This window comes from Mustela erminea, chromosome 10 (assembly GCF_009829155.1).
Source record: "Mustela erminea isolate mMusErm1 chromosome 10, mMusErm1.Pri, whole genome shotgun sequence".
Taxonomy (NCBI): domain Eukaryota; kingdom Metazoa; phylum Chordata; class Mammalia; order Carnivora; family Mustelidae; genus Mustela; species Mustela erminea.
The window spans coordinates 89,017,462-89,044,790 of record NC_045623.1 but is presented as its reverse complement, the minus strand read 5'-3'; the positions used below and the strand labels follow the sequence as shown (position 1 = coordinate 89,044,790).

Here is a 27,329-nt window from a genome sequence, read left to right as displayed (position 1 = left end):
GTATTTTATTTTTATGTTTATTTTCTATGTGTGGCAGGTGCTACTGGTTTTCATTTTTAATTTAGTTATAAAGCCTCCTTTTAAATAAAGGTTTTTTTCAACTTTTTATTTAAATTCTATTTAGTTAACATACAGTGTACTATTGGTTTCTGGAGTAGAATTCCATGATTCATCACTTACATAACACCCAGTGCTCATCATTACATGTTCCCGTCTTAATATCCAATCACCAATCTAGCCCTTGCCCAACCACCTCCCCACATCAACCCTCAGTTTGTTTTCTGTCCTTAAGAGTCATTTATGGTTTGTTTCCCTCTTTTTCTTTTCTCCTCCCATATGTTCACCTGTTTTGTTTCTTAAATTCTGCATAAGAGTAAAATTATATGGTATTTGTCTTTCTCAGACTTATTTCACTTAACATAATAACCTCTAGCTCCATCTGCCTCATTGCAAATGGCAAGATTTCATCCTTTTTGATGGCTGAGTAATATTCCACTGTATATATACACACCACGTCTTCGTTATCCATTTACCAGTTAACGGACATTTGGGTAAATAGATAAAAAGTGACTCAATTTAGAGAAAATATTTATTAAGAAAACATACAGATGGCACATGGATATTGAAAAACCGTGTATGGAGGCATGTACACAAATGACTAAAATGCAAGAAACATGGTGCTTTAGTATCTAAACATTCATCTTCTTCAGAGATGGGATGCAAGTCATAGATAGTCACTCAAATAGGCTTAAGCAAAATAATAGGATGCATCCCGAGGAGGGAATCTCACAGGACCCAAAGGAAGGAATGCAGATGTTGGGCTTTGAGAGGGTCTGGCCTGGAAGAAAAGGACAGCAGGCCCCGGAAGCACCTGCCCTCCATTCTCCAGGCTTCTGGTCTCCCTCTGGTCTCTGCTTGGCTCTGCACATTTCCATCTTCTCTCTGAGCAGGTCATCCACCCTCCTTCATACCCAGAGATGAACACACACATGTAAACACAGGCACACACAGTCACAGCTCCAGACTTGAATGTCTTCAGGTTAGTGACCTAAAGAGCCTAAAACAGCACCTCTGAGCCTGGCTGCTTATTCCTGAGACAGAGAACTTACTCCTGACAAATAGAGCCAGATCCCCACATCTCATCCATTCAGCTCCTGTCAGAGGATAAAGGGAAATGCGTTCTCAGAAAAAGGGAGAATCTGGGACAAGCAATCACCATGACCGAGAGGTATCTGCCTTAGTATTCATGGCACCTAACAACCCTATGAGGTAGGAAATTCAGCTCACAATCCCTTGGGTGGAAGTGACAAAGCCAAGACTTGAACTTGGGTCCGTGTGACACCAAAGCTCGATCCTGCTGCAGTCTCCACCTAGTCACCATCGGCTGAGTTCAGCCTCAGCTACAATCCCAGACCTAAGCAGGTTACTGGCCCATGGGGAGGCATTTGTCAAAATCAGCCCGGTAGATAGGAAAAATAGGAAACAAGGATCTTACTTTACGGAGACGTGGCTAGAAGGAAGGACGATGTTTCAGAAGAGCTACGGGGCTCCGGAAACCAGGGAAGGCTTCTCCGAGCAAGGAGGGTCTGTGGCTACCAGATTCACACTGCAGGTTCTCAGGGTGTGAGCGAAAGCTCATCTGGATATATTTGCCAAAAATGACAAAAAGCCATCTAGAGGTCTTCAAGAGAAGAGAGACCTCTCTTCTGCACTCAAAATTCAAAGTGCCTGCTGGCCCTTGGGACTATAACTGCTCTTTTCACCTTGTAGAAGCTAAAATAGGAGGGCTCCTCCACCGCCAGCTCACCTCCCTGCCCCAGAAAGCTAAGTGGTAGGTGAGACCTGACAGGCTCCTCCCACTCTGGAGGCCCCGCCCACACAGGTGCTTCTCCACCCAGGTGCACTTTCTCATGGAAACTCTGAGCAGTGTGGAGCTGCCGATGACCCCAATCTGGCTTCAAGGGGTCTCTGCCCTTTCAGCGGGGACCTGCCCTGCAGGAGGTAATTCATCAGGATCCACTGTTGAGACAGATAGGTGTGACCATGCCTCTCCCACTCCCCCAGAGCTGATGAATGAAGCCTGAGGCAAGACCTGTGGAGAGAGACACATTTGCCTTCCGAGACAACCTCCCTCTCCTATATTTTGATCTGTGAATGTCTTACATTCTCTGGCACCATTCAGGACAGGCTGTTGGATGAGTGGGAAAAGGTTCCAATGAGTCACGTGTCACAAAGATCTTGTGCCTCTGAATGGAGACAAGATGGCACTATCCTAGCTCAAAAGTCTTCCCGGGAGACACCACCAGACAACCAGGGAAGGATCCCTTTCCCCCAAACCCCCTTCTCTGCCTTTATAGTAGCAAAGGTAGTAGTTGCCCTAAACTTCAGTCTATACTGACTCAGGGCGGCTGCCTTGGGAGGGTGAACAGGGCGGCTCAGAATCTGCCCCCAAGGTCTGCCGCCGGCCCTGCCATTCCCTGGAGAGCTCTCAGACTCAGGTATTCAGGATGAGGATGCAAGCCAAGGTTATGCTACGTGTGCCCCGATGTGGCCGAAGGGGGCACATTCAAGTCCTGGATTTCCCCGCAATCTGGGCCCGCCATCATCCCCCAGGTAGCCTCCATACTGAAGGGACCACTTGTACCCAGGCCACAACAGAGACCCCTTCATCCCCCAGGTCAGTCCCCCGATGTCCACAGAGGAGAAAGCTCTGGGCCTGGCCCCAACAGTCAGCGACTACTTTTTGAGGGAAGGGACAGGGAGGTGGTTGAGCGGCATGATCACTTCCGTGCCAGTCTCCGAGGTGGCCCGGGAGCACTTCCGGCTGCTGCGCATGCTGTAGAACTTCTCAGACAGGTGCTTGCGGAACTTTTTGGTGAGGAAACAGTAGATGATGGGGTCCAAGACACAGTTGGTGCTAAGAAGGCAGAGGGTGACCTGGTGGGCATCGTTGATCACCTGATGGAAGCTGTTGTTCTGGAAGCCCAGCTCAGCCAGCGTCCAGGGAAGCTGCACGATGTGGTGGGGCACGAAGCAGATGATGAACACGGCCAGGACCGTGCAGACCATCCACAGAGCACGGCGCTTGACCTCCGCGTTTTGCTGCAGCTGCACCGGCTGCCTGAGCAGCCTGCGGATGATGACCAGGTTGCAGAAGAAGATGAGGAGGAAGACGAGGAAGAAGCTGAACACAAGGAACACATGGATGATGAGGACGGGCACACTGCCCTTCTCGTAATGTTCAAAGCAGCGTGTGACGTTGCCTGCGCCGGTCTTGTCAGGCACCACGTTGGTGGAGTCCAGGACGAAGAAGTAGGACGCCGCCGCCACGATGGCCACCCAGATGACCAGGGACACGGAGAAACCACGCTTGCGGGTGGTGGCCTGAGCTGTCCTGATAGGCCGGGTCACCGCCTGGAAACGGTTGTAAGTGATGACAGCCAGGAAGGCCACGGAGCAATAGGTGTTGATGAAGAAAAAGCAGCCAGCCAGGTTGCACAGGAATTTGGGGAGAATCCAGTTGCCCTGGTTGTGGTAGTAGATGATCCACAGGGGCAGGGTGACCAAAAAGAGCAGGTCAGCCATGGTGAGGTTCACCATGAAGATCTTTATCTCGTTGAATTTCTTGGAAGGGTACAGGCAGGCGAAGACCCACAGCACATAGCTGTTGGCCATGAACCCCAGCACAAAGATGATGCTGTAAACAATCGGGAAGAGGGTATATCGGAACTCAGAGTCCACGCGAGAGGAATTATTTGCCCCCATTGCCATGGCTGGAAGGAGCAGCCGGTCCTAGAATCCTGGCTGTACCTGGAAGACCACACAGGAATTCTGTTTAATGAAGGGTCAAAAGGGCCTGTCTTATTTAATCAATCCCAAGACTCATTTTGCACATTTTGGCAGTATCATCCAATTAATTGGCAGAATTTTTTTCTACATAAAACAATGGTGTGGAGCACTTGGGTGGCTCAGTGGGTTAAAGCCTCTGCCTTTGGCTCAGGTCATGATACCAGGGCCCTGGGTATCATCGGGCTCTAAGCTCGGCAGGGAGCCTGCTTCCTCCTCTTCCTCTCTGCCTACTTGTGATCTCTATCTGTCAAATAAATAAATAAAATCTTTAAAAAAAAATGTGTGTTTTTAAAATGAATGGCATCTGAGATTCAATGAAATCAATGGCAATTCAGTTTCTTTTCTCTTGCTCCATTTTAAAATTACCTTTCCATTTAGTAGCTTATTTTCACGTAAGGTTTTCAATAATCTATTCCTGATGATAGAATATATGAAAATTTATATTAAAATATTTTTAATTTTTAACTTAATTTTTACTTTTCTAACAACTTAAATGTTTTTCTGTTGATGAAATTTGAAATGTAAATTTTTTTTAAAGATTTTATTTATTTATTTGACAGAGAGAGAGATCACAAGTAGGCAGATAGGCAGACAGAGAGAGAGGGGGAAGCAGGCTCCCTGCTGAGCAGAGAGCCCGATGTGGGGCTCGATCCCAGGACCCTGAGATCATGACCTGAGCCAAAGGTAGCGGCTTAACCCACTGAGCCAGCCACGTGCCCCTGAAATGTAAATTTTCATGGTAGATGTTCTATATTAAAAAATAATTTATGGGGGTGCCTGGGTGGCTCAGTGGGTTAAAGCCTCTGCCTCCAGCTCAGGTCATGATCTCAGGGTCCTAGAATGGAGCCCCGCATCAGGCTCTCTGCTCAGCAGGGAGCCTGCTTCCCTTCCTCTCTCTCTGTCTGCCTCTCTGCCTACTTGTGATCTCTGTCTGTCAAATGAATAAATAAAATCTTGAAAAAAAAAATTTATGGGGGGAGGGCTGCCTGGGTGGCTCAGTCAGTTAAGCGTCTGCCTTCAGCTCAAGTTACAGTCCCACGGTCCTAGGATGAAGTTCCACATTGGGCTCCTTGCTTGGCAGGGAGCCTGCTTCTCCCTCTGCCTGCCACACCTCCTGCTCATGCTCTCTCTGACAAATAAATAAAATCTTTAAAAATTTTTAAAAAATAATTTATGGGGGTGCCTGGCTGGCTTAGTTATTAGAGCATGTGACTTTTGATCTCAGGGTCAGTGGGTTAAAGCCCCACATTAGGAGTAGAATATTCTTAAAATAATAAATATTATGTTATTTTAGTGGCACCTGCATGGCTCAGTGGGTTAAAGCCTCTGCCTTCGGCTGGACCCTGGGATCCCAGGGTCCTGGGATGAAGCCCCGAACTGGGCTCTCTGCTGGGCAGGGAGCCTGCCTCCCTCTCTCTCTCTGCTTGCCTCTCTGCCTACTTGTCATTTCTGCCTGTCAAATAAATAAATAAATAAACGTTTAAATAAATAAATAAATATTATGTAATTTTATAAAATATTTTATTTTCTTTAATAAATATATTTATTATATGCATAAAAACATAATATGTAAAATAAATATTCTATTTTATATAATTTATGTAATATTATAATTATTATTATTTTAAGTAAATTTATTATTATTTACGTGTTCATACAAAATCTCAAAAATACAGAACATTACATTAGGGTAACCCAAAGATGAAATACTAGCCAGTCATTAGAAAGAATGAGTTGGCTTTTTTGGTTTTTTTTAGAAAGTATGAGTTTTATGTGATTGTACTAACATGGAAAGTTTTCCCTGGATAATATTGTTAAGTAAAACAAATTTTTAAAAATTTGCATAAATAAAATAAAATAAATATAAATATAAATATATATTATATATTATATATAAATAAATATAAATATAAATATAAAACAAATATGCATATATCTGCATATATGACATCTAGAAAGTGATCAAGAAGGCTATAGCTTCAAGAGCAGACAGTGATAAGTAACCTTTGGGACAGTGAGATGGGCTTGGTGGGAAGTTTACCTATTTCATGCTTCCTTTGAACTTTTTGGAAGCATTTGTTGCTTTAACAATTAAAAGAAAGAATTTAATGAAAAGAAAAATAATAGGGGCACCTGGGTGGCTCATTTGGTGGAGCGTGCAACTCTTGATCTCGGGGTTGTAAGTTTGAGCCCCATGTTGGGTGTAGAGATTACTTAAAAATAAAATCTTTTGGGGCACCTGGGTGGCTCAGTCGTTAAGTGTCTGGCTTCGGCTCCAGTCATGATCCCAGAGTCCTGGGACTGAGCCTCGTATCATGCTCCCTGCTTAGTGAGAAGCCGGCTTCTCCCTCTCCCACTCCCCCTGCTTCTGTTCCTCTCTCGCTGTGTCTGTCTCTGTCAAATAATAAATAAAATCTTTTTAAAAAAATCTTTTAGGGATGCCTGGGTGGCTCAGTTGGTTGGGCATCTGCCTTTGGCTTGGGTCATGATCCCAGGGTCCTGGGATTGAGCAAGCAGCGAGCCTGCTTCTCCCTCTGCCTGCTGCTCCCCCTGCTTGTGCGCTCTCTCTCTCTCTCTCTGACAAATAAATAAATAGAATCTTTTTAAAAAAATATTTTAAAAAAAGAAAAGAAGAAGATGAAGAAAAGTATACAGTGGAGAAACTGAGTAGTATTGTCTAATCAAATCAAATGATTAAGATGCACTCATGATGAGTAAGACATACACCCACCTCAGGTACCCTTGATATGATGCACTGAAAAGGCTATAACATCATTTCTGCGGTTTTCTTGCCAGAAGTGCATAATCTCAATTTAGCCACAAGAAAACATCAGACAGACCCAAATTGTGAGACATTATACCAAACGACTGATCAAAAATGTCAAGGTCATGAGCAATAAGGAAAGACTGAGGAACTGCCATAGATCTGAGGATATTAAGGAAACGTATGACAGCTAAATACAATGTGGGATCCTGGATTGGCTCCAAGAACAAAAAAAGATCATTAGTGGAAAAACTGGTAAAGTTCCAATAAGGTCTATAATTAAAATAATATCAATGTTCATTTCCTGGTTTTGATCATTGTATTATGGTTTTGTAAATTGTTAACATTAGGGAATGCAGAGCGAAGGGCACACATGAACTCTGTACGATTTTGCAGCTTTTCTGGAAGCCTAAAATTATTTCAAAACAAAAAGCCTTTTCAAAAGTATATTAAAGGGACACCTGGGTGGCTCAGTCGGTTAAGCGTCCAGCTTGATTTCGGCTCAGGTCATGATCTCAGGGTCATGAGATCAAGCCCTGAGTCAAGCTGTGCACAGGGTGTGGAGTCTGCTTGGGATTCTCTCTCTCCCTCTGCTCCTCCCCCTCCCTGCCCCCGCCCCCGCTCATGTGCGCACGGTCTCTCTCTCAAAAATTAATTAATTAAAAAAAATTTTTCCCTCTTCCTCTGCCCCTCCCCACCACCTCTCTCTCTCTCTCTCTCTCTCTCTCTCTCTCTATATATATATATATATATATATATATATATAAAAGAAGATGAAACTAACCCTAATCCCACTACCCACAGTCTGGTCTGTTTCAACAGCATCCTCACCACCACTCACTTTCCATCAAAACCAGTGGCTCCCTCCTCTCTTGTTCCTCCCACTCTGTTGCCAGCACAGGAAGCTAGAAGCTGCTCTGAATTTTGTGTTGCAGCTGGCAGGGGTGGGGGGAATGGAAGGGCAGGAGACCCAGACGGGGTTAAGCAAGGCCCAAGGCTCATCATATGTTCCAGAACAGTGAAAAGAGAACAGAATTAAGACTAAAATGCTCCTTTGGACCCAGGTGCTCCCTGAGCACTACCTCATTCTGGTCTCACGGAAACCCTCTGAGATAGGAAGTAAAACCCCACTTTACAGAATAGGAAACAATATCAGGTGTTTGGTGATTGTTCAAGGTCACACAGCTGTTAAAGGATGGAGCCAGGATCTCAAACCCAGCCCTGTGTGTGTTTGTTCCTTCACACATTCCACCAGCAAACATTTCTGAGCACCAATTGCATGGCCGGCCCACACGGGCTATGGGGTGAACATGACCGCACCGGCCAGCGCTCGGGGAACTGACTGTCTCATAGGGCAGATGGACAAAAAGGATGTAAGCAAACAAGAGTTGCTGGACAAATAAAAGGGGCTGCTGATCTGGAGAACACAAAAAATATATACTTAGAAAAGCGGCGACATTTCCTTGGAGACCTGAGAGAGGAAGAATGTTCCAGGCAGAGGCATCTGCTGGGCTCCAACACGGAGGCAGGAAGGAGCAGAGCAGGGTGTAGAAACTGAGAGAAGGACCGCATTGGAGGTCCTGGCCCTGACCTCTACTGCCATTCCGTCCTCATCTCCTGCTATCTTCCCACCAGGGTCCAGTCAAAATGGAGCTCCCAAGTGGGTCTCCAAACATGCTCAGACCTTTCCTGCCTCTGCCTGCAAGCTTACACCCATGCAAGCTTACACCCATGCCTACGCTTTGAACCCTCTTCCCTAACCACACCCCATTTCTACCCAGCCATTCTAGCTCGTGCTTCAAACCTTACCTGAATGTCAGTTCTTCAGAGGCCCTCACCAAGCCAGGTCCAGTCCTGCCTCAAAGCTCCCTGTACTTCTCTGTAAACCCTAGCTCAGCTGTGATCCTATTCGTGTTTGTGTGGTTCATAACACTCTCCCACGTGACTGTGAGCCCCAGGAGAACAAGGGCCTTGTCTCTCTATTCAGCACTCTTCCCAGCACCGTGAACCAGTAACGGAGTGGGTGAGAGTCTTCGGAGCTTACAAGGATCTCTTTGGGAGCTCTGGAGCAGAGGAAACACTGGGAGAAGCCTCTAGATTAGTACAGGTGAGCTTAAAGAACTACCTCTAAAAGCAGAAACAGACCCATAAATAAAGGGAACGAGCCACTGTTGCCAGATGGGCGGGAGGTGTGCAGATGGGCAAAATGGGCGAAGGCGGGGGTACAGGCTTCGAGCCATGGAATGAACAAGTCACAGGGATGAAAGGCACAGCATAGGGAATACAACCCATGGACTAGAATGGCATCCTAGGGTGACTGATGGTAGCTACACCTGTGGTAAGCACAGTGTAACACAGTTGTCAAATCACTATGTTGTACAAAACAAATAGAACATTGTATATCAATTATACTTCAATTAAAAAAAAAGAAGAAGAAAAAAGAACCAACTGGCTCTAACTGGAATTTTGATGACAGAACATTTTTGTGCTTTGCCCCATTTAGTGTGCTGTATGCTAAATTAAATAAATGTAGGTAGGTTTCATTATTCCGATAAATAATTGTGATTCCTTTCAAAACAAAAAACTCAGCCTCAAGTCACATTGTGAATTACATCGTTTTATGCCGCTTCCGCAGCAGTGAAATTGCTAACTTCTACTCGGCTGGAATCTTTTCTGTTCCTAAACGTGGTCCTGCCATGTGATCCCAAGGCTCTAGGATGATACTTCTCAAAGGGTGGTCCACAGAAATGAGAGAGGAGAAAGGAATATCTCTGAGAACTTTCAGAGAATCCATGAGGTCAAAAGTATTGTCATAGGGACACCTGGGAGGCTCAATGGGTTAAGCGTCTGCCTTTGGCTCAGGTCATGATCTCAGGGTCCTGGGATCAAACCCCTCATTGGGCTCCCTGGTGGGCAGGAAGCCTGCTTTCTCTCCCCTCCCCCTGCTTGTCTTCCTTCTCTCACTGTGTCTCTCTCTGTCATATAAATAAATAAAATCTTAAAAAAAAAACTATTATCACAATAATACCAAAACATTATTTCCCCTTTTCACTGTGTTGACATTTGCACTGATGGTACGGGATGAAGAAAACCTCTGTCTGGCTCCTTAGCACAAATCAAGGCAGCGGCACCAAATGGGAATAGGCTGTATTTTTCACAGCCAGGCACTACTCAGTGGAAAAAAAATTCAATTTCCTTGATAAAGCAAGGGAATTATTAATTTTTTAAAAGATTTTATTTATTTATTTGACAGACCGAGACCACAAGTAGGTAGAGAGGCAGGAAGAAAGAGAGGGGGAAGAAGGCTCCCCACTGAGCAGAGAGCCTGATGTGGGGCTCGATCCCAGGACCCTGAGCTGAAGGCAGAGGCTTTAACCCACTGAGCCACCCAGGTGCCCCGGGAATTTTTAATTTTATTAAATCTTGAGTGCACATATTTTTAATATTCTGGGTGTCAAAATGGGAAGTGCTTCTTCACACTGAAGTCAGTGGTTGTCTCCAGGAAAAGCCCTTGAGCGACTGAGTTGTAAGTTGAACTTTTTTATAGATCATCACTATCACTTGAAAAAAAATAACTGGCTTGCTATGGTTTTCCAAACTTGGGTATCATGTTTGCTCAGATATGAACCAAGGGAGCCCATCGCCTCAAGGAAAACAAACAACATATTCATCACCAATGATAAAATTCGAACTTTGGAGAAAATTAGCATCTTTGGAAAAGCTGTATCTGCCTGCATGAGTTTGACAGCTTCCCAATCCTTAAAGAATTTTCGGATGAGATTGGTGGTGATACTAATGAAAAAAATCCTTCAGCGAAAGGTCCATGTTTGGAAATTCTGCTTAACTTAGTGAACTGGTATTTTCCAAATGAGGCAGGTCAGTTTCAAAATCATGCCTGGGTAAAAGAATCAAAGGGCAAGACAGATCAAAACATGACTGCACACCAGATTACAGAAGGTTCCCTGATATGGCTGAGGTTCCACATTGCAACTGGCTTTTTTAGAAATACCATTGTGGAGCTTTGATGTAGTATCAAAGAAGAACATCATTAATATCTGAAAAAGATGTTAAAATATCCCTCCCACTATAATTACGCATCTGTGTAAAGGCAGATCTTCATGTACTCCAACCAAACAACATACCAGGATAGATGGAATGCAGAAGCAGACATGAGATCTAGCTGTCTTGTATTAAACCCATCATGAGACAGATTTGCAACCAAATCTAAATCAAGGCCACTCTAAATAATTTATGTTTTGAAATTGTTAGCTAATTTTTTGCTAACAATGTTATTTGTGTTAACATGGAATGAGCTTATTACTGGGTTTTGTATTTTTTTTTAAGGTTATATTTATTTAGGGGTGCCTGGGTGGCTCAGTGGGTTAAAGCCTCTGCCTTCAGCTCAGGTCATGATCCCAGAGTCCTGGGATCCAGCCCCACATCAGGCTCTCTGCTCCACAGGGAGCCTGCTTCCCTCTCTCACTCTCTGCCTGCCTCTCTGCCTAATTGTGATCTCTGTCAAATAAATAAATAAAATCTTTTTAAAAAATGCTGCTTTAAAAAAAAGATTTTGTTTATTTATTTGACACAGAGAGAGATCACAAGTAGGCAGAGAGGCAGGCAGAGAGCGGGGGGATGCAGGCTCCCCGCTAAGCAGGGAGCCCAATGTGGGGCTCGATCCCAGGACCCTGAGATCATGACCTGAGCCGAAGGCAGAGGCTTAACCCACTAAGCCACCCAGGAGCCCCTGGGTTTAAAATGTTTCAAGATTAGTTTGAATTTTGAATATGAAAAATACTGATGGGGGGCACCTGGGAGGCTGAGTGGGTTAAGTGTCTGCCTTCGGCTCCGGTCATGATCCCAGGGTCCTGCGATCCAGCCCTGCTTCTCCCTCTCCTCCTGGTTCGTGCTCTCTCTCTCGCTATCTCTGTTGCTATCTCTGTCGTTCTCTCTCAAATAAATAAATAAAATCTTTTTAAAAAAGAAAATACTGATAGATATATCCCATGTAAACAAAAGCTCTCTGAGGTCCTCAATAATTTTTAAAGAGGTGCTGAGACCAGAAGATTTTAAAGTCTCTGCTCCACAAGAGGAAAGAAAAAGAGAGAAAGAGAGAGAGAGAGAGAGAAACCAAAAAAGATTGTCAGCTATAGAGCCCACGCTGGTGATTACCAGAGGGGGGCTTGGGGGATGGGTGAAACAGGTGATGGGGATTAAGAGTGCACTTACCATGATGAACACTGAATAAAGTAGAGTTGTTGAATCACTATATTGTACACTGGACACTGATATAACACTGGATTCTAACTATACTGGAATTAAAACTGAAAACTTAAATTAAAAATAAATAAATAAATAAAATCATTGCTGCATAATCTCAGCCCCCTCATCTTTCCTTTGAGCCCGAAGTTCCCATTTCTCTGGGACTGGCCTTGTTTCTTTCCCCTCTTGGACCTTCAATGCCTTGGGGGATCCTCTCCCTGGGACCTCAGAAAGGCGGGGAGGCAGTCCACGGCTGGGCAGTGCGTGGTGTTCACTTTGGGTGTTTGAGGAAGTCACACCCTTTCCCATCCTCACCATCCAACGCTACCCCTAAGTAAGTCCCTTCCTCTTGGGTTCAGGCTCCAGCTTAGTGGGGTGTGGGCAACTCTCCACTGGAAAGAGTCTTTCTACAGCCAGAGGATTCAACCCAGGACATCTGCTTGGGCCCTGTTCCCTGTGCCATGCCTGTCCAGGGAAAGGTTTCCCACCAGGACCAGTACTGGGGGTTTGTAGAGGAGCTCACATAAGAGCAAAATGTAAAGGGACACTGAAAACCTCAGTGATCAAGATAAATACCATTTATGGGGCACCTGGGTGGCTCAGTGGGTTAAGCCTCTGCCTTGGGCTCAGGTCATGATCCCAGGGTCCTGGGATTGAGCCCCACATCGGGCTTCCTGCTCAGTGGGGAGCCTGCTTCTTCCTCTTTCTCTGCCCGCCTCTCTGCCTATTTGTGATCTGTCTGTCAAATAAATAAATAAAGTCTTTAAAAAAAAAAGATAAATACTATTTGAATGCAATATCTTTAAAAAATTGAAATCAGTATTCCTTTTGCCCCATGTTCTAAAATGGGTCTGCTTGGCACTATTATGATCCTGTCCTCATTTAAAATTGTGGTGTTATGTTCATCATAATTTTTTTTGCATTAATTAAAATTTTTTTCCTCACTCTGTGAGTGGGGCACACACACCCAGGTGAACCCAGCTCGCCCATCTGGTTCCTCACCCATGTACTCACTGGACAAGCCCCCCACAGCTCCAGGCCCTGGAAAGAACGCTGGGGCCTCAGAGAACAGACAATCTCTGCCCTCCCGTGGCTCACAGCCTATTTTGCCAAAGAGAGATTCAGGAGTAGACAGCTGGCAAGTGCTATGATGGTAGAGGTTCCAGGAGTCGGGGTAATTCTGAGATGGTGCCCTTACTCAGACCTGGGGATCAGGAGTGACCTCCTGCCTATGCAGAAGGACAAGAAGGAGTTAGCCAGCTGAGGAGCCCCAGGCAGAGGGACAGTGTGTGCAGAGTCTTGGAAGAGGAAGAGAAACTGGACCTTGTCCTCAGGGAACTTGAGACACCTGGTCTACTAAACCTTAAAGTCTGTGTGGTGGAGAGGAGGGATGGTGAGCAGAGATAGGGCCTACAAAGTAAGTATATATTGGTCAATTCAAGAAAGGTCTTGAATATTAGGCGAAGGAGTTTGTAGAGAATGGGGAGTGACGGAAGTGTATGGGATGGGAAAGGGACAACACTGGATCTGGGTTTGGGAAAGCGGGCTTTGACCGCTTCGTACAGAACGAACCAGAGGGGCTTCAGACTAGAAGCAGGGAAAGAACATCAAGACAGTGCAGTTGTCTGCAGGGCCAAAGGAGGCTTGGAGCGTGAAGGGGCAAATGGAGGGAAATGGATGGTTGTCAGAGTTTTTGGGAGATTGAGCGGACGGAACTTGGTGATGGACGGGAGATGGGTTGTTAGGGAGGAGTCAGGACTGCCAGGTTTCTAGCCCAGACGATTGGGGCTGGGGATGGTACCCATCTCCATGGAGGTGATGCTGAGGAGGAAGAGTGTGGGGATGGCAGGAGATGAATCGAGCTGGGGACACACCTGAGGTGCTCTAAAATTCCAAAGGACCCAGAGTTAAACCCTGAAGAGCCCCACATTCCCCCAGAGAACTCAGAGGGGGAGAGGAAACCTATGAAGGAAACAGGGACAGAAGAGAGAGGTAGGAGTGCCATTCTGGAGAACATTTCCAGTGCATGAGAGTGGGGGCAAGCAGCATGAAAAGCCACAGGGAGAGCAAGTATGATACAGACAAAAAAGTAGGTGAACCTGGGTGGCTCAGTCCATTAAGCATCTGCCTTCAGCTCAGTTCATGATCCCCGGGTCCTGGGATCGAGCCCCACATCGGGTTCCCCATTCAGCGGGGAGTCTGTTTCTCCCTCTCCCTCTGCCCCTCCCCCTGCTCATACACTCCCTCTCTCTCAAATAAATAAACAAAATCTTCAAAAAAGAAAAAAGAAAAGCAAAAGTAGCATGTGGCAACAGGGAAATCTAGCTCCAGTCATGGAGAGAGCAGCGTCCGAAGCACAAGTTGAGGAATGAGGGAGAAGCAAGGAGGGGGGAATGTTAAATTCTCATTCAAGAAGCTTAGTTGAGCAAATAATGGTGAACCTTGTTTGCATCCTGATTCAAACAAAGTAACTGCAAAAATGAATTTTCAGACAATTGGAAGAACTGAAACACAGACTCAGTATTAGCTGGAATTAAGAAATCAGTGTTAATTTTGTTAGGTGTGATAATGAAATTACGGTTCTATATTTTTATAGGTTTTAATTCCTTATCTATTAAATACACGTAGTGAAATACTTATAGTATAATTATACAGTATCTCAACTTTGCTTTTAAACAGTCCAGGAAAAGCACGCCTACATGCTAATTTCCATTTCAGAGTCAACTGCACTGTGAATCCAACCTGTAACAATATGTAATCAGGTCTGTCTGGGCCTAGAGCCTCCCCAGTCCACATGTCCCCCACAGAAAGCCCAGCTCACGCCTCTTCCTTCCAGATACAGAGTCAGATTCAGTGTGGGGGTCTTGGGAAGAATCCCTGCGTTTGCCCAAAGCCTTGCCCTGGGTGCCTCTAGTACCCATCACCGGCTCTTCCCACTGTCTGCTGTCTTCCCAGATCCTGGTCTTCACGTAACTCCCACTCCCTTAACCTCCATCCCAAACTTAGCACCCAGCTGTCCCTTTGCATCAGTGTGACCCTTTGACATCAACCAAAATGGAACCAGCTGGGTCTTTTCTGGGCCTGGGGGCTCAGATTTCTATGCCTTTGTTCATGCTTCCCTTCCTCGCTCTGCCTGGCTACCTAATGATCCCTTTAAGACTGTGCCGGCCTCTTTCCCTGCAGCTAGATCTTCCTAAGCCTCCCTGCCTCTCTCACACCCTGCTCTCTGACGCTGGACGGGGTTAAGAGTTCATCCTCTGAGTTCCCATAGCTTACAGCTTCTTATACCATTGAAATTGCCCTTGTGTCCTCTTACCACACTAAATGGCAACTCCTGGAGGGCAGAGGACATGTCTATTCATTCACCCAACAGGTATTGCTATCCCACTGGGGGCTGGGCACTTTGCTGGGGATACTGCAGGAATAAAACAGGCAGGACTCCCGCTCTTGAGAAGCTTACACTCTAGTCAGGGAAAACAGACCAAAACAAATAGAGAGATAAAAGAACACAATAATTTCAAATCATGATGAATTCAATAAAAGAAATAAAAGTAATGACATGACAAAGTTTGGATGAGGGGCTGCTTTAAATAGAGTGACCAGGGAAGGTTTCTCGGAGGAGGTGACCTATTAAAAATAACCAGAGGAAGATTCACCATGAGGTCAATGAAGCTTAAACATCAAGGCCCCTTCCTAGGTCTTGTGTATTTGTAATTTGGTTGCTTTTCTTCAAGAGGGCCCCCCAGATTGTATAAGCTTTAGGGTCCTGCAAAAACCCCTATCTTCTCCTGGCTGAAATCTAAAATACCCAAAGGAACAAGTCAAGAGAAAATATGGAAGAAGAGTATTCGAGTTCAAGTGTCTCATGTGCGGAGGGTCTGCAGCGGGAGTAGTTCATCGTATCCTAAGATAGGAACAAACTTGTTGTGTTCAAGGAACTGTAAGCTTCATGCGGTCCTAGGGAAGTGAGAAACGGGAAGCACTGGATGAGATCTGAGGGCAGCTGACCCCAGAGGGCTCCCGAGGCGTGACAAGGGGGTGGAATTCTATTTTAGGAGCACTGGAGAGCCGCTGGACTGTGTCAGGCAGGGGAGAAATGTGCTCGAACTCCCTGGTTGCTGGATAGAAAACAGACAGTAGGGGACAAAGGACAAGCAGACAACCCATTCTGGAGGCAAGAGAGGGTGGGGACATGGGCCACAAAGTGGCACTTTCAATTCCTCTCTCTGTCTCCAGCACACCTGTGGCCCGAACAGGGGCTTGATAAGCATTTGTTGAGTCAACAGATGGCTGACTACCAGTAATTTTGACCTTGTTGTGACCTCTTTGTGACAGCTGCAGGACAGCTGACGAGAAGACGAGAGAAGCCTGATCTACTCCGAGACAGAAGAGCACCAGGGGCTGCCCGTTCCCCAGAGCAACCACCCCACGAGAGCAAGTGAGCCTTCTACAGCCTCACTACTCAAATCGTCACCTTCAGACCAGCAACATCAGCTGGGTTTCTTAGAAATACAGACTCTCACACTTTACCCGAGACCTGCTGCTTCAGAATCTGTATTTTCACGAGATTCCCAGGGGACTCATGGGGATGCTGAAGTTGGAGAGGGGCTGTGATTCAGCATGCTCCCAGCTGCATACTTGACTAATATACCACCTTCCATGGCTCCCCATTGCCCAGGATCAAATCCAAGCTCCTTTTGCACCTCATCTCCCTCCAGCCCCCTGGACTACGTGCCTTGTATTCCAGCCACACGGAACTTCCTGCCGCTTCTCTAAAGACTCCATTTCTTCTCAGACCTCAGTGCCTTTGCACATGCTGCTGTCCCACCTACTGAGAATGTCTCTTGCCTCTTGCTTACCTAGCAAACTCCTACTCTTCCTTTAGGACCCAATCTAAAGAATGCTTTCTCTAGAATGCCCTCCCTGATTGCCCCAGGCAGAATGAGTTGCCTTCTCTTCTGGGTCACCATGGTACTGGGTACATTCCTCAGTACAGCAGCTGATACAATGTGTTATGACTACTGATTTCTATGGCCATTTCTAGAAGTCTGGAGCTTCTGGAGGGCAGGGACTAGATCTTCTTCATCTCTGTATTTCCAGTGTTAGACATTGACACTGGTGAATGAATGAATGAATGAATGACCAAACCCCTGAAGACTATTCAGCAGACACTGGTGGGAAGGAAACATGCCCAGTCTCTCTGAGAGAGGCACAGTAGGATGGGGAGAACAACCCGTTTCTAGAGTCAGAAAGACCTGGGTTCATACCTGGATCTACCATTTACTTGCTATGTGACCTTGGGCAGGTGACTTCACCTCTCTGGGCCTCAGTTTCTTCATCTATAAAGGTTTATAGTTCTACCAGTGGTTCCAAAAATAAACATGCAAAGTAGTCACAATGGCCAAGCCTCCTTCTCCCCATTGGCTCACCTATATGAAGTCAGGGGAAGGAACTATAGTCACCACGGCCCCAGGGGCTCTAACCCATATACTGACTTCCCTGTCAGCTCCAGACAGGGTCTTATGCTAATACCAACAAACCTTTCAGTGGGTCAGGAAAAGAATGAGCATTTGGAGGGAAAGAGGTCAGCAGCAGTTCAGACTGATCAATCTTACACAAGGGCACAGTTCCCTGATGTCTCAAGTCTGGGCAACAGCCCAGGCTCAGCTCTCAATAAGGGGTAGGCAAAGGGAGCTATAAATATTCATGGAGACAGAAGAATTCTGCCTCTGGATATCCCATCCTCTACCCTGCATAACATTCAGTGCCAACCCCCTACAATTCCTATACTGCCTGGGAATATCATGTCTCCAGGGAACGTGGTCTCCCATTCTCAGCCGAAAAGTCAGAGGGGACGGACCACTTGGATCTGAGCAAAAGGAAGTATGTGCTGGTTACTTCCCCAGTGTGGACTGTGGGTTGGAAAGGGGTTTATCAGTCAGCCTAGCTCCTAATATTTGTGGGGCCATTCGGGGTCATAAGTACAAATGCCAGGGCACCAGGGTGGCTCAGTTGTTTGAGCATCTGTCTCTTGGTTTTGGCTTAGGTCATCATCCCTGGGTCATGGGATGATGTCCAGCCCCCAACAACTCCCCCATCCCATAGGGGCTGAGCACTCAGTGGGGAGTCTGCTTTTCTCCCTCTCCCAGAGTGCTCTCTCTCTCTCTCTCAAACAAATAAATAAATAAATGGTGGGTGTTTTTTTTTTAAAGTATAAATGTCTAAATATTTATAAGCTCACATTCAAGTTCACACAGATCTCCTGCACCAGCAGCTCCCTGCAGGGCTGCAAGCCTTGGGGTACAATCACCAAAACAGCTCGGGCTAGAAGTGGGTTGAGGGAGGGACATAGGCTCCACGTGGACATATGCATGTGGATCCAAAAACCCCTTGCCCTGTGTGTAGGGCGTGACTGGAGGGGAGTCACTGCCAGCCTACCTATGCTCAGGGTAATGGGTTAAATACATATACACCACACAACCATGAATACATTTCCCCCTCAAGTCAGCCTTGCGAGATGAGTTTTACAACATCCCCATCTTTCCAGAGAAGAAAGTGAAACCAGAAAGGGAAACAGACTTGTCTACAGTCACACAGCTAAGAAGCAGCAGGTGGGATTTTGAACTCTGAGACCCATTCTATCTCCTAAGATAAGCCAAGGCCCCTGCTGGAAGCCAACCACTCATTGCCCAGCTTATCCACTCCCAGACCTGTCCTATGACCTGAGAACAGGAATGGGGCAAAGGGAGGGGAGGGTCAGCTCTGCATTCTTGTCACTCCTACCAGGCAGTGCTGGAGCTGGAATCAACTTCTGGTTCAAACACTAAACTCACCCCATGACTCCGAGTCTCCGCTTCCTCTCTGGTAAAATAAAGATTTAAAAATGGGTCAGAGAGGGACACCTGGGTGGCTCCAGTCGGTTAAGCATCTGACTTCGGCTCAGGTCATGATCTCAGGGTCCTGGGATAGAGCCCCAAGTCAGGATCCATGTTTGGCAGAGAGCCTAGTTCTTCTGCCCCTCCACCTGCTCGCACGCTTTCTCTCTCTCAAACAAATAAATAAAATCTTAAAAGAATAAAAATGGGTCCGGGGCGCCTGGGTGGCTCAGTGGGTTAAGCCGCTGCCTTCGCGAAGCTCAGGTCATGATCTCAGGGTCCTGGGATCGAGTCCCGCATCGGGCTCTCTGCTCAGCGGGGAGCCTGCTTCCTCCTCTCTCTCTCTCTGCCTGCCTCTCTGCCTACTTGTGATCTCTCTCTGTCAAATAAATAAATAAAAATCTTTAAAAAAAAAAAAAAAGAATAAAAATGGGTCCAAGAGAAAAGGAAATTAAGACTGTAGTTCCATTTTTAATGGCATCAAAAAGGATAAAATACTGGGAATTAACTTAACCAAGGAGGCTAATGACTTGTACACCAAAAACTAAAAAGCATTGCTGGAAGGAATCACAGAAGACACAGATAAATGGACAGACATCCTCATTCATGGACTAGAAGACTTAATAGTGTTCCGGTATCCATACTTCCAGAAGCCATCTACAGATTCAAAGCCCTGTCATAATCACAGTGACATTTTTTGCAGAAGCAGAAAACAAAATCCTAAAATTCAGTTGGAATCTCATCTGGAAAGACTCCAGAGAGTCAAAATACTCTTGAGAAAGAAGAACAAAGCTGGAGGCCTCATACTTCGTGATTTTAAAACATACTACAAAACAGCATGGTATGGACATAAAGAGAGAGTTATACAGACCAGTGGAACAGAACAGACAGCCCAGAAATAAACCCCCTCACATATGGTCAAATGATCTTTGGCAAGAGTGCCAAGATGACCCAATGGGAAAGCAAGGGCCTCTCCAAACTAGTGCTGAGGGGAAAACTGGAGATCCACACGCAAAAAAATGAAGATGGACACTTCTCTTAAACCATACACAAAAATTAACTCAAAACAGATTAAAGGGGCGCCTGGGTGGTTCAGTTAGCTAAGCGACTGCCTTCGGCTCAGGTCATGATCCTGAAGTCCCAGGATCGAGTCCCACATCCGACTCCCTGCTCAGCGGGAAGCCTGCTTCTCCCTCTGACCCTCCCCTCCCCTCATGCTCTCTCTCTTTAATTATCTCTCTCAAGTAAATAAATATAATTTAAAAAAACATATTAAAGATCAGAAAATAAGATCTGAAAACGTAAAACTCCCACAAGGAAACATAGAAGGAAAGCTTCCTAACACTGGAATGAGCAATCATTTCTCAGATACGACACCAGGAATGTCAGACACAGAAGCAAAAATACACATACGGGGGGACAGCAAACTTTAAAACGTCTGTAGCAAAGGAAACAGTCAACAGGGGAAAAGGCAGCCTAGAGAATAAGGGAAAAAAATTGTAAACCAAATACTGGATAAGAGGCTAATATCCAGAATATATAAAGAACTCTAACAACGCAATAACAACAAGAGCAAAATAATAATAACTGACTTTAACAGGGGCAAAGGACTTCAACAGATTTCTCCAAAGGAGATATGCAAATGGCAAACAAGCACATGAAAAGATGGACAATACCACTCATCGTCCGGGGAATGTACGTGAGCACAGCTCACACTTGGTAGGATGACCACTATCAAAAAAGCAGGAGAAAACAAGTCCTAGTAAGGATGTGGACGTTGGTGGGCACATAAAATGATACAGCCATGAAGGAAAACAGTACAGTTTCCTCAGAAAATTAAAAATAGAACTATTACGTGACCCAGAAATCTTCCTTCTGGGTCCACTTCCAAAAGAACTGAAAACAGATTCTTGAAGAAATATTCCCACACCCACGGTCATAGAAGCACTATTCACAATCCTGAGAGGTGGGCGCCACCAAAGGTCCATCAGCAGAGGGATGAACAAACAACACGTGGTGTGCATGTATAACGGAACACTATGCAGCCTTCAAAAGGAAGGAGAGCCTGTCACGTGCTTCAGCACAGATGAACCTTGAGGATATTATTAAGTCAAATAAGCCAATTACCAAAAGGCAGATACTGAGTGGTTATATGAAGCATCATCTAAAATCTTCACTTATATGAAGTAGCTAAGTCATTAAAGTGAAAGAAACACAAAGTAGAATGGTTGTTGCCAGGGACTGGGGGGGAAGGAGAAATGGAATTGTTGTTCAGTGGCTATAGAGTTTCAGTCAGGCAAGATGGAAAATTCTAGAGTCCTGCTGTACAACAATGTGCATAAAGTTAATAATACCGTAATATTTGCTTAAAAATTGTTAAGAAGGGAAATTTCAGTCATGTGTTTTTACCACAATTAAAAAAAATTTTTTTTCTTGGGATGCCTGGGTGGCTCAGTTGGTGAAGCATCTGCCTTCCCGCTCAGGTCATGATCCCAGGGTCCTGAGATTGAGTCCTGCACTGGGCTCTCTGCTCAGCAGGGAGCCTGTTTCTCCCTCTCCCTCTGCCTGTTGTTCACCCTGCTTGTGCCTCTCCCCTTGCTTGTGCTCTCTCTCTGTCTGACAAATAAATAAATAAAATATTTTTAAAAAAAATTTTTTTTCTTAAGGGACCCTAGCAATGTTAGATTTGAAAGTATACTGTATATTCTTAACTTAAAATCAAAGGGCTCAGAAGGCCTGGGTGGTTCAGTCAGTTAAGCCACTGCCTTCGGCTCAGGTCATGATCCCAGGGTCCTGGGATTGAGTCCTGCACCAGGCTTCTTGCTTGGCAGGGAGACTGCCTCTCTCTCTGCCTCTGCCTGCTTGTGTGCTCTCTCTCTCTCTCTGACAAATAAATAAAATCTTTAAAAAAATAAAGAGTAAAATAAAATAAAATCACAGGACTCAGCTTTAAGACCTACCACTACGCAACTTTGGTAAAGCTGTTGACCCTCTCTGGGCCTCATCTGTAAAATGGGGGCAAAAACATACAAAGCTTTTGTGAGCATCCAGTGAGAAAACGATACAAAATGTTTGAAAAGAACAGCGGTTTAAAGACCCTGGACTCTGGTGAGGCAGACCTGGGTTCGAATTCAGCCTGTATCTTCTCCTAACTTGTGACCATTGCCAAGCACATCAGTCTCTGAGCCTCAGGTCCTTTCTTTGTGAATGGAACTGGTGATATTCCAAGCACATATCTCCCCAGAGTGCTATGAATATTCAATGACTAATGTGTGTAAAGGGCTTAGCACAATTCAAGGTGTTCACAATCAACAGCTTTAAAAAAGCGTATCTATAGGAAATCCAATTTGCTAATTATATCAGATCAAATGTTTCTCAAAGTAGCAGCACGAGGGTGCCTGGGTGGTTCAGTTGGTTAAGTAACTGCCTTCAGCTCAGGTTATGATCCTGGAGCCCCAGGATCGAGTCCCACATTGGGCTTCCTGCTCAGCAGGGAGTCTGCTTCTCCTTCTGCCTGCTGCTCCCCTTGCTTGTACTCTCTCTCTCTCTCTCTCTCTCTCTCCTCCTGTCTCATTCTCTCTCTCTCAAATAAACAAATAAAAAATCTTTTTAAAAAGGTAGCAGCACAGTCATTGCAACTGCTCACACCAAGCCCACGTCAGCCCGAAGCCAACCACATCAGGCTTCCAGATGTATCGTTAGCTCTGAACGATCCCGGGGACCAGTCACATCTTTCTACGGCAGCTAGTGACAGTTGGCAAAATGCCACCAGTTGATATGAAGACTTCATAGGATTGTTGTAAGGATAAAATAGAAAATGCCTGATCCATAATCAAAGCTCAAGGAATGCGGGCTACTGTTAATCTTACTTCTCCACCCAGACAGTTAGAGGGGCCACCTGTGGTTTCCATAACACAATACATCGCACTGCATTATAACAGCCGTTGTTTTCTTTTTCCTGGGTTCAAGACTTCTGGCATTTCACCACTATAGACCACAGGGCCTCCTCCACAGCAAACCCTCAAGGAATATTTACTAATAGGGGCGTCTGGGTGGCTCAATCTGTAAAGCATCCAGCTCTCGATTGCAGCTCAGGTCATGATCTCAGTTCAAGGTCATGAGATCAAGCCCTGTGCTGGGCTCAGAGCTGGGCACGGAGCCTGCTTGGAATTCTCTTGTCCCTCCCTATCTGTCCCTCCCCACCACTCATGTGAATGTGCTCCCTCTCTCGGTCTCAAAAAAAAAAAAAAAGGAAAGAAAGAAATATATATTTACTAACAAACACACACACACACACACACACACACACACCCAGAGTCACATTGTCCTTCATCCTTCGCTTCCAAACCCTCACACACCAGCCTCAGTCACTCCCAGCCCTTAGATTTCCTGAGTCCTCTCAAACACGACAGTTTAATCATTTCTTTCCTGTGAGTCCTACTTTCCTCACGTACAAAATGTGAATAACATCAACACTGACCTCACAGGATAGCCAGAGGTTGAAGGCAGGTAAACGTTTAAAGTGCTCAGCATAGAGCAGATGCCCTGTCAATGAGTTACTCCTATTCTGACCGCCCCTGTTGCTTGGCTTTTGGGGCCTGGCCTGGCCATACTCTTCGAAGATTCCCCTCCTGGAGTGCTTTCACTACCATTTCTCCAAGAAGCAAAGGAATTTAAGGGGGAAATTGAGGGAGCAAGTATCTTGTCCTCTGGGGAATTCTGGGCGTCTCACAGTTTGGTGAATACAAGGAGTTTAGCACCATGTCGGGCACATTTCTGGGTGGATAAATGGAATTCCTTGTCTAGGAGAGGTCAAGGACAAGGTCTAGGGCCCTTGAGATGGGAATGGCCTGGGTATCAGATTTTCCCAATCTCCCTTCTCACCAAGGGCCCTTCCCTGACCCCAGCGATATGTATATATGGGCTTGGCGAGTCTTGGTCTCTGCTCAGCTGGTCTAGGACATCCCTGTGGAGTCTGGGGACCCTGAAGCTGGCCTGGGTCTTTCCTTGCAGCTTCCAAATACCCAGATGGTATCTGTGAGTCCCCTCCCCCCCCCTTGCTTCTGGGAAGTAAGCCAGGGCAGGAAGGAGGGAGTGGACAGATACTTCCTCCTATAGGCTTCCTAGTACTGGGCTTACCCCTCCGTTACATCAGGAATCACACCAAAGGACTACACCTTCCAGCCCGGAGAACTCCTGCATCCTGCTGGTACCCTCGTGGGTAGCCGGGGCCCACCCCAAGAGAAAACAGGGTACAGGGCGCCTGGGTGGCTCAGTGGGTTAAGCCGCTGCCTTCAGCTCGGGTCATGATCTCAGGGTCCTGGGATCGAGTCCTGCATCAGGCTCTCTGCTCAGCAGGGAGCCTGCTTCCCTCTCTCTCTCTCTGCCTGCCTCTCCATCTACTTGTGATTTCTCTCTGTCAAATAAATAAATAAAATCTTAAAAAAAAAAAAAAAAGAAAACAGGGTACAGGGCCTGGGCCTTGGGGTCCCCCAGGACCAGGATCTACATGGGGCTCTGTTCTTCCCTCGCTTCTCTTCAGCTCTCAGCATCTCCCTTTCCTCATTTGCAAAACAGCATCCGAAAACCTTCCTCGCCAGGTAGTCATAAGAGCAGAATGAAGGAGTTTATGCGAGTAATCATTGCTCAGGAACTGTGGGCTCCTCCCCTCCCCTCAGAAAATGTTTGTTGAATGAATGAATGAGTGAACCAAACAGCTGTGCACCAAACCAGCCACAGCCAGAGGGAGCTGAAGAGAAACCACGGGACCTGGGATGGGAGGATCTGTTCTCTGGTGTCCGCCATGGTCCCCATCACCTTGAGCAAGTGAGTCTCTTCCCAGCTCTGAGGCTTATGATCTGTATCTGACAAACCCACGGGCCGGGCAGGGGTGTGGGGGGTGGGGAGCAGGGGGACAGAATTGCTGCAGAGGGTGTGGGGAGGGCAACCCCAAGCATTCAAGCCTTGTTGTAAAAAGAAAATAAGATGGGTAGGAGTGATTAAGGGTTTGCCAACAGTAAAGCCCTTGGTAAATGGGAACAGACTTTACGAACCATAAAGGGACCAGCACAGGTGTTTGACATGCTGCCATCCACCCTCAGGGTTCCCCTCCTACAGAACTAAGAGGGGGGGACTGCTGAGCAGTGGTCCTTCCCCAATCTATTCTCTCTCCCTCTCTCTCTCTCTCTCTCTCTCTCTCACACACACACACACACACACACACAGACTCTGCCTTTGGATCCTCCTTGACTGAAGACACGAGGGCAGATAGGTATCCCCACCTCGCAGCTGGTTTGGTTGTTGATTCTGCTTCTGGGAACTGCTGGGCTATACCAGACCCTTCTGCACGTTGGTCATGTTCCAGGCCCATGTGACTACGGCCAGGGCCAACGCCTCAAAACCACCCACACGGCCACGGATACACACGCACACGCTCACGCAAAGACACAGCAGCAACTTCCCTCCCCACCCACACTGCTGCCAAGGAACCCAGTGGGGGCTGGCCAGGGAGGTGGCCATGCTGGGGCCCCAGCATTGGCCCTTCCGGGGGGCCCAACCCAGACACACTCCCCCAGGACCAGTCAAAGCGAGCTCCCACACTGCTGCTCAGCTGGTGCCCCCCTCCTGGGCCAAACTCATGCGGGTCGGGGAAGGAGCACTGCCGCTGACAGAGAGAAACACCCCCTTTCCTCCACGAGGCCTTGTTCACAGGCCTGTGGAGGACTGTAAAAGGAGAGGCCTGTAAAAGGACAACGAGAAAGGACCCCAGCCTCTCATCACAGCCCCCACCCTAATCCCAATCAGATGCAGGAACTCAGTCCTGGAGGATGATTTTGTCCTTAGCGCCATGGACCATAATCCCTTGCCCGAACCTTCCTTGAGCAGAGGGAGAAACTGAGGCCCAAAGAAGAGAAAAGATTCGCCCATGGTGACAACAAGATTGGGGGCAGAACTGGGACCAGATGCTGGGCCTCTGGCTTGCTGTCCATTCTCTTTTAAGTACAACATATTCCTTTATCATCTGTCTGCTCAATTCGTAGTCTAAGATTAGACTGCTCACCAAACACTGTGCTAAGGGTAAGGATAAAACAACAAACCAACAAATTCTTCGTCCCTAAGGCACCTACAGTGAGGGTTATGGTGTCGACCTCAGTACTAACACATTGGTTCACTTTGTGCAGCATCTCAGACTGACAAAGCATTTTCCCACCCGGCCTCTCACTTCATCATCCCCCCACACACCCAAAGGTCAGAAGTTTGAACCCTCAGCTACCAAAGAGGAAAGAAAGGCTCTGAGTTGCCAAGGTCCCAGCCCTATACAAGAGCTAAAATCAAAATCCGGCCAATCCCAAGGGGCCCACCTCAGGCCCAGGGCCACTTCCTCACGTCCAGAGCAGACTTCTTTCTTTGGCTGCATTGTCAGTACCTAAAGGTGGAACATTTCTTTCTGTTGTTTCCCGAGCACCTACACACACACACGCCTGCACGAACACATGCACACACGCTCCAAGTACCTGGGACTCAGCTGCCTGCTCAGAGCTAAATCAGAGCTGCCTGGATGCTTACAGAGAAACTGCGGACTGCCTCACTCTCCACAGGGGAGCAAGTGTCTGGACAGGGACCGTGGTTCACCTGGCCCATACCTGAACCTCCTGACAGCCAGGGACAAGGAGAGACCACCCTGTGCCCTGTCCCTCCCCTGCTGGGACATGCTGGAGGAAACCTGCTGCAGACCAGGCCCTTGGTACCAATAACCTGGCTATTTTCATCACCCCTCAGGAACACGTGGCACCGCATGAGCTCCTCAGGACCCCGCCCTGTAGCGGACCCCGAACTTCTTATCCCCATCGACAATGTGGGAGACTGAGCCGCAGAAGGAGCATGAGGGGGCCGAGAGACCACATGTAACTAGTCAAGCAGATGGCATTCAGCTCCTGAGTCCTAGATAGTGCCCCCCATCACCATTGTCAGCACCCCGTGAGGTCTCTGGGGTCACTTTCAGCACGGCCCTGGCCTCAGACAACCAAAGTGGGGAGCTGCGTCTCCTGGCAAGTTTGGTCACGAGGAATCCTTTCTAAACACGAGACCCAGGACCCGAAGAAAATGCCAAACAACCCCTTCAGAACAGAGCCATCCCTTTGCTCAGGCACAGGTGAGGGTTGCAACCTTGGTCTCCTGAGGACATTGTCACACATCTTCTCCTCACCTAGCCAGCGCTGGGATTCCCCCTTACCTGAATCAGGGAAGGCTGAGTGGCCGCAGCAGCAGGATCTCGGTGTCCGTCTGTCCGCAGACCCAGGCTCGGTGCTATCTGGAAATTGCAGAAATGAGGAAACAGAGCATACCACTGCCAAGTCACCCACAGGGAGGAAATGCCGTGACCCTGGGGCTCCTCCAACGGGTGGCACCAAGAACCTCCAAGCTGGGTGGCCGGGCCCCGACCACTGGTCAGAGGGTTCCCCCCAGAGCCGGGGACCAGCTGGGCAGTGGGCGGGCCAGGCAGCTGGGATGCAAGAAAGCAAGCAGAAAATCAGAGCAGACAGTCTCAAGAGAGACAGAGAGAGAGAGAGAGGGATTGA

At 46.9% G+C, this 27,329-nt stretch overlaps 1 protein-coding gene across 1 annotated transcript; it reads right to left on the bottom strand.

Moving 5' to 3' along the window:
• Positions 1–571: 571 nt before the first annotated feature.
• Positions 572–27,329, bottom strand: PTAFR (platelet activating factor receptor). The gene is made up of 2 exons (XM_032301991.1): positions 26,984–27,329; positions 572–3,810 (listed from the first exon to the last, which is right to left on the bottom strand). The coding sequence occupies exon 2, from the start codon at positions 3,769–3,771 to the stop codon at positions 2,737–2,739; it is 1,035 nt and encodes a 344-aa protein (XP_032157882.1). The 5' UTR covers positions 3,772–3,810; positions 26,984–27,329; the 3' UTR covers positions 572–2,736.

What these genes read in the sequence shown, in the direction of transcription:
- PTAFR (XM_032301991.1), bottom strand. Translation starts at nt 3,771, where the DNA reads ATGGCAATGGGGGCAAATAATTCCTCTCGCGTGGACTCTGAGTTCCGA.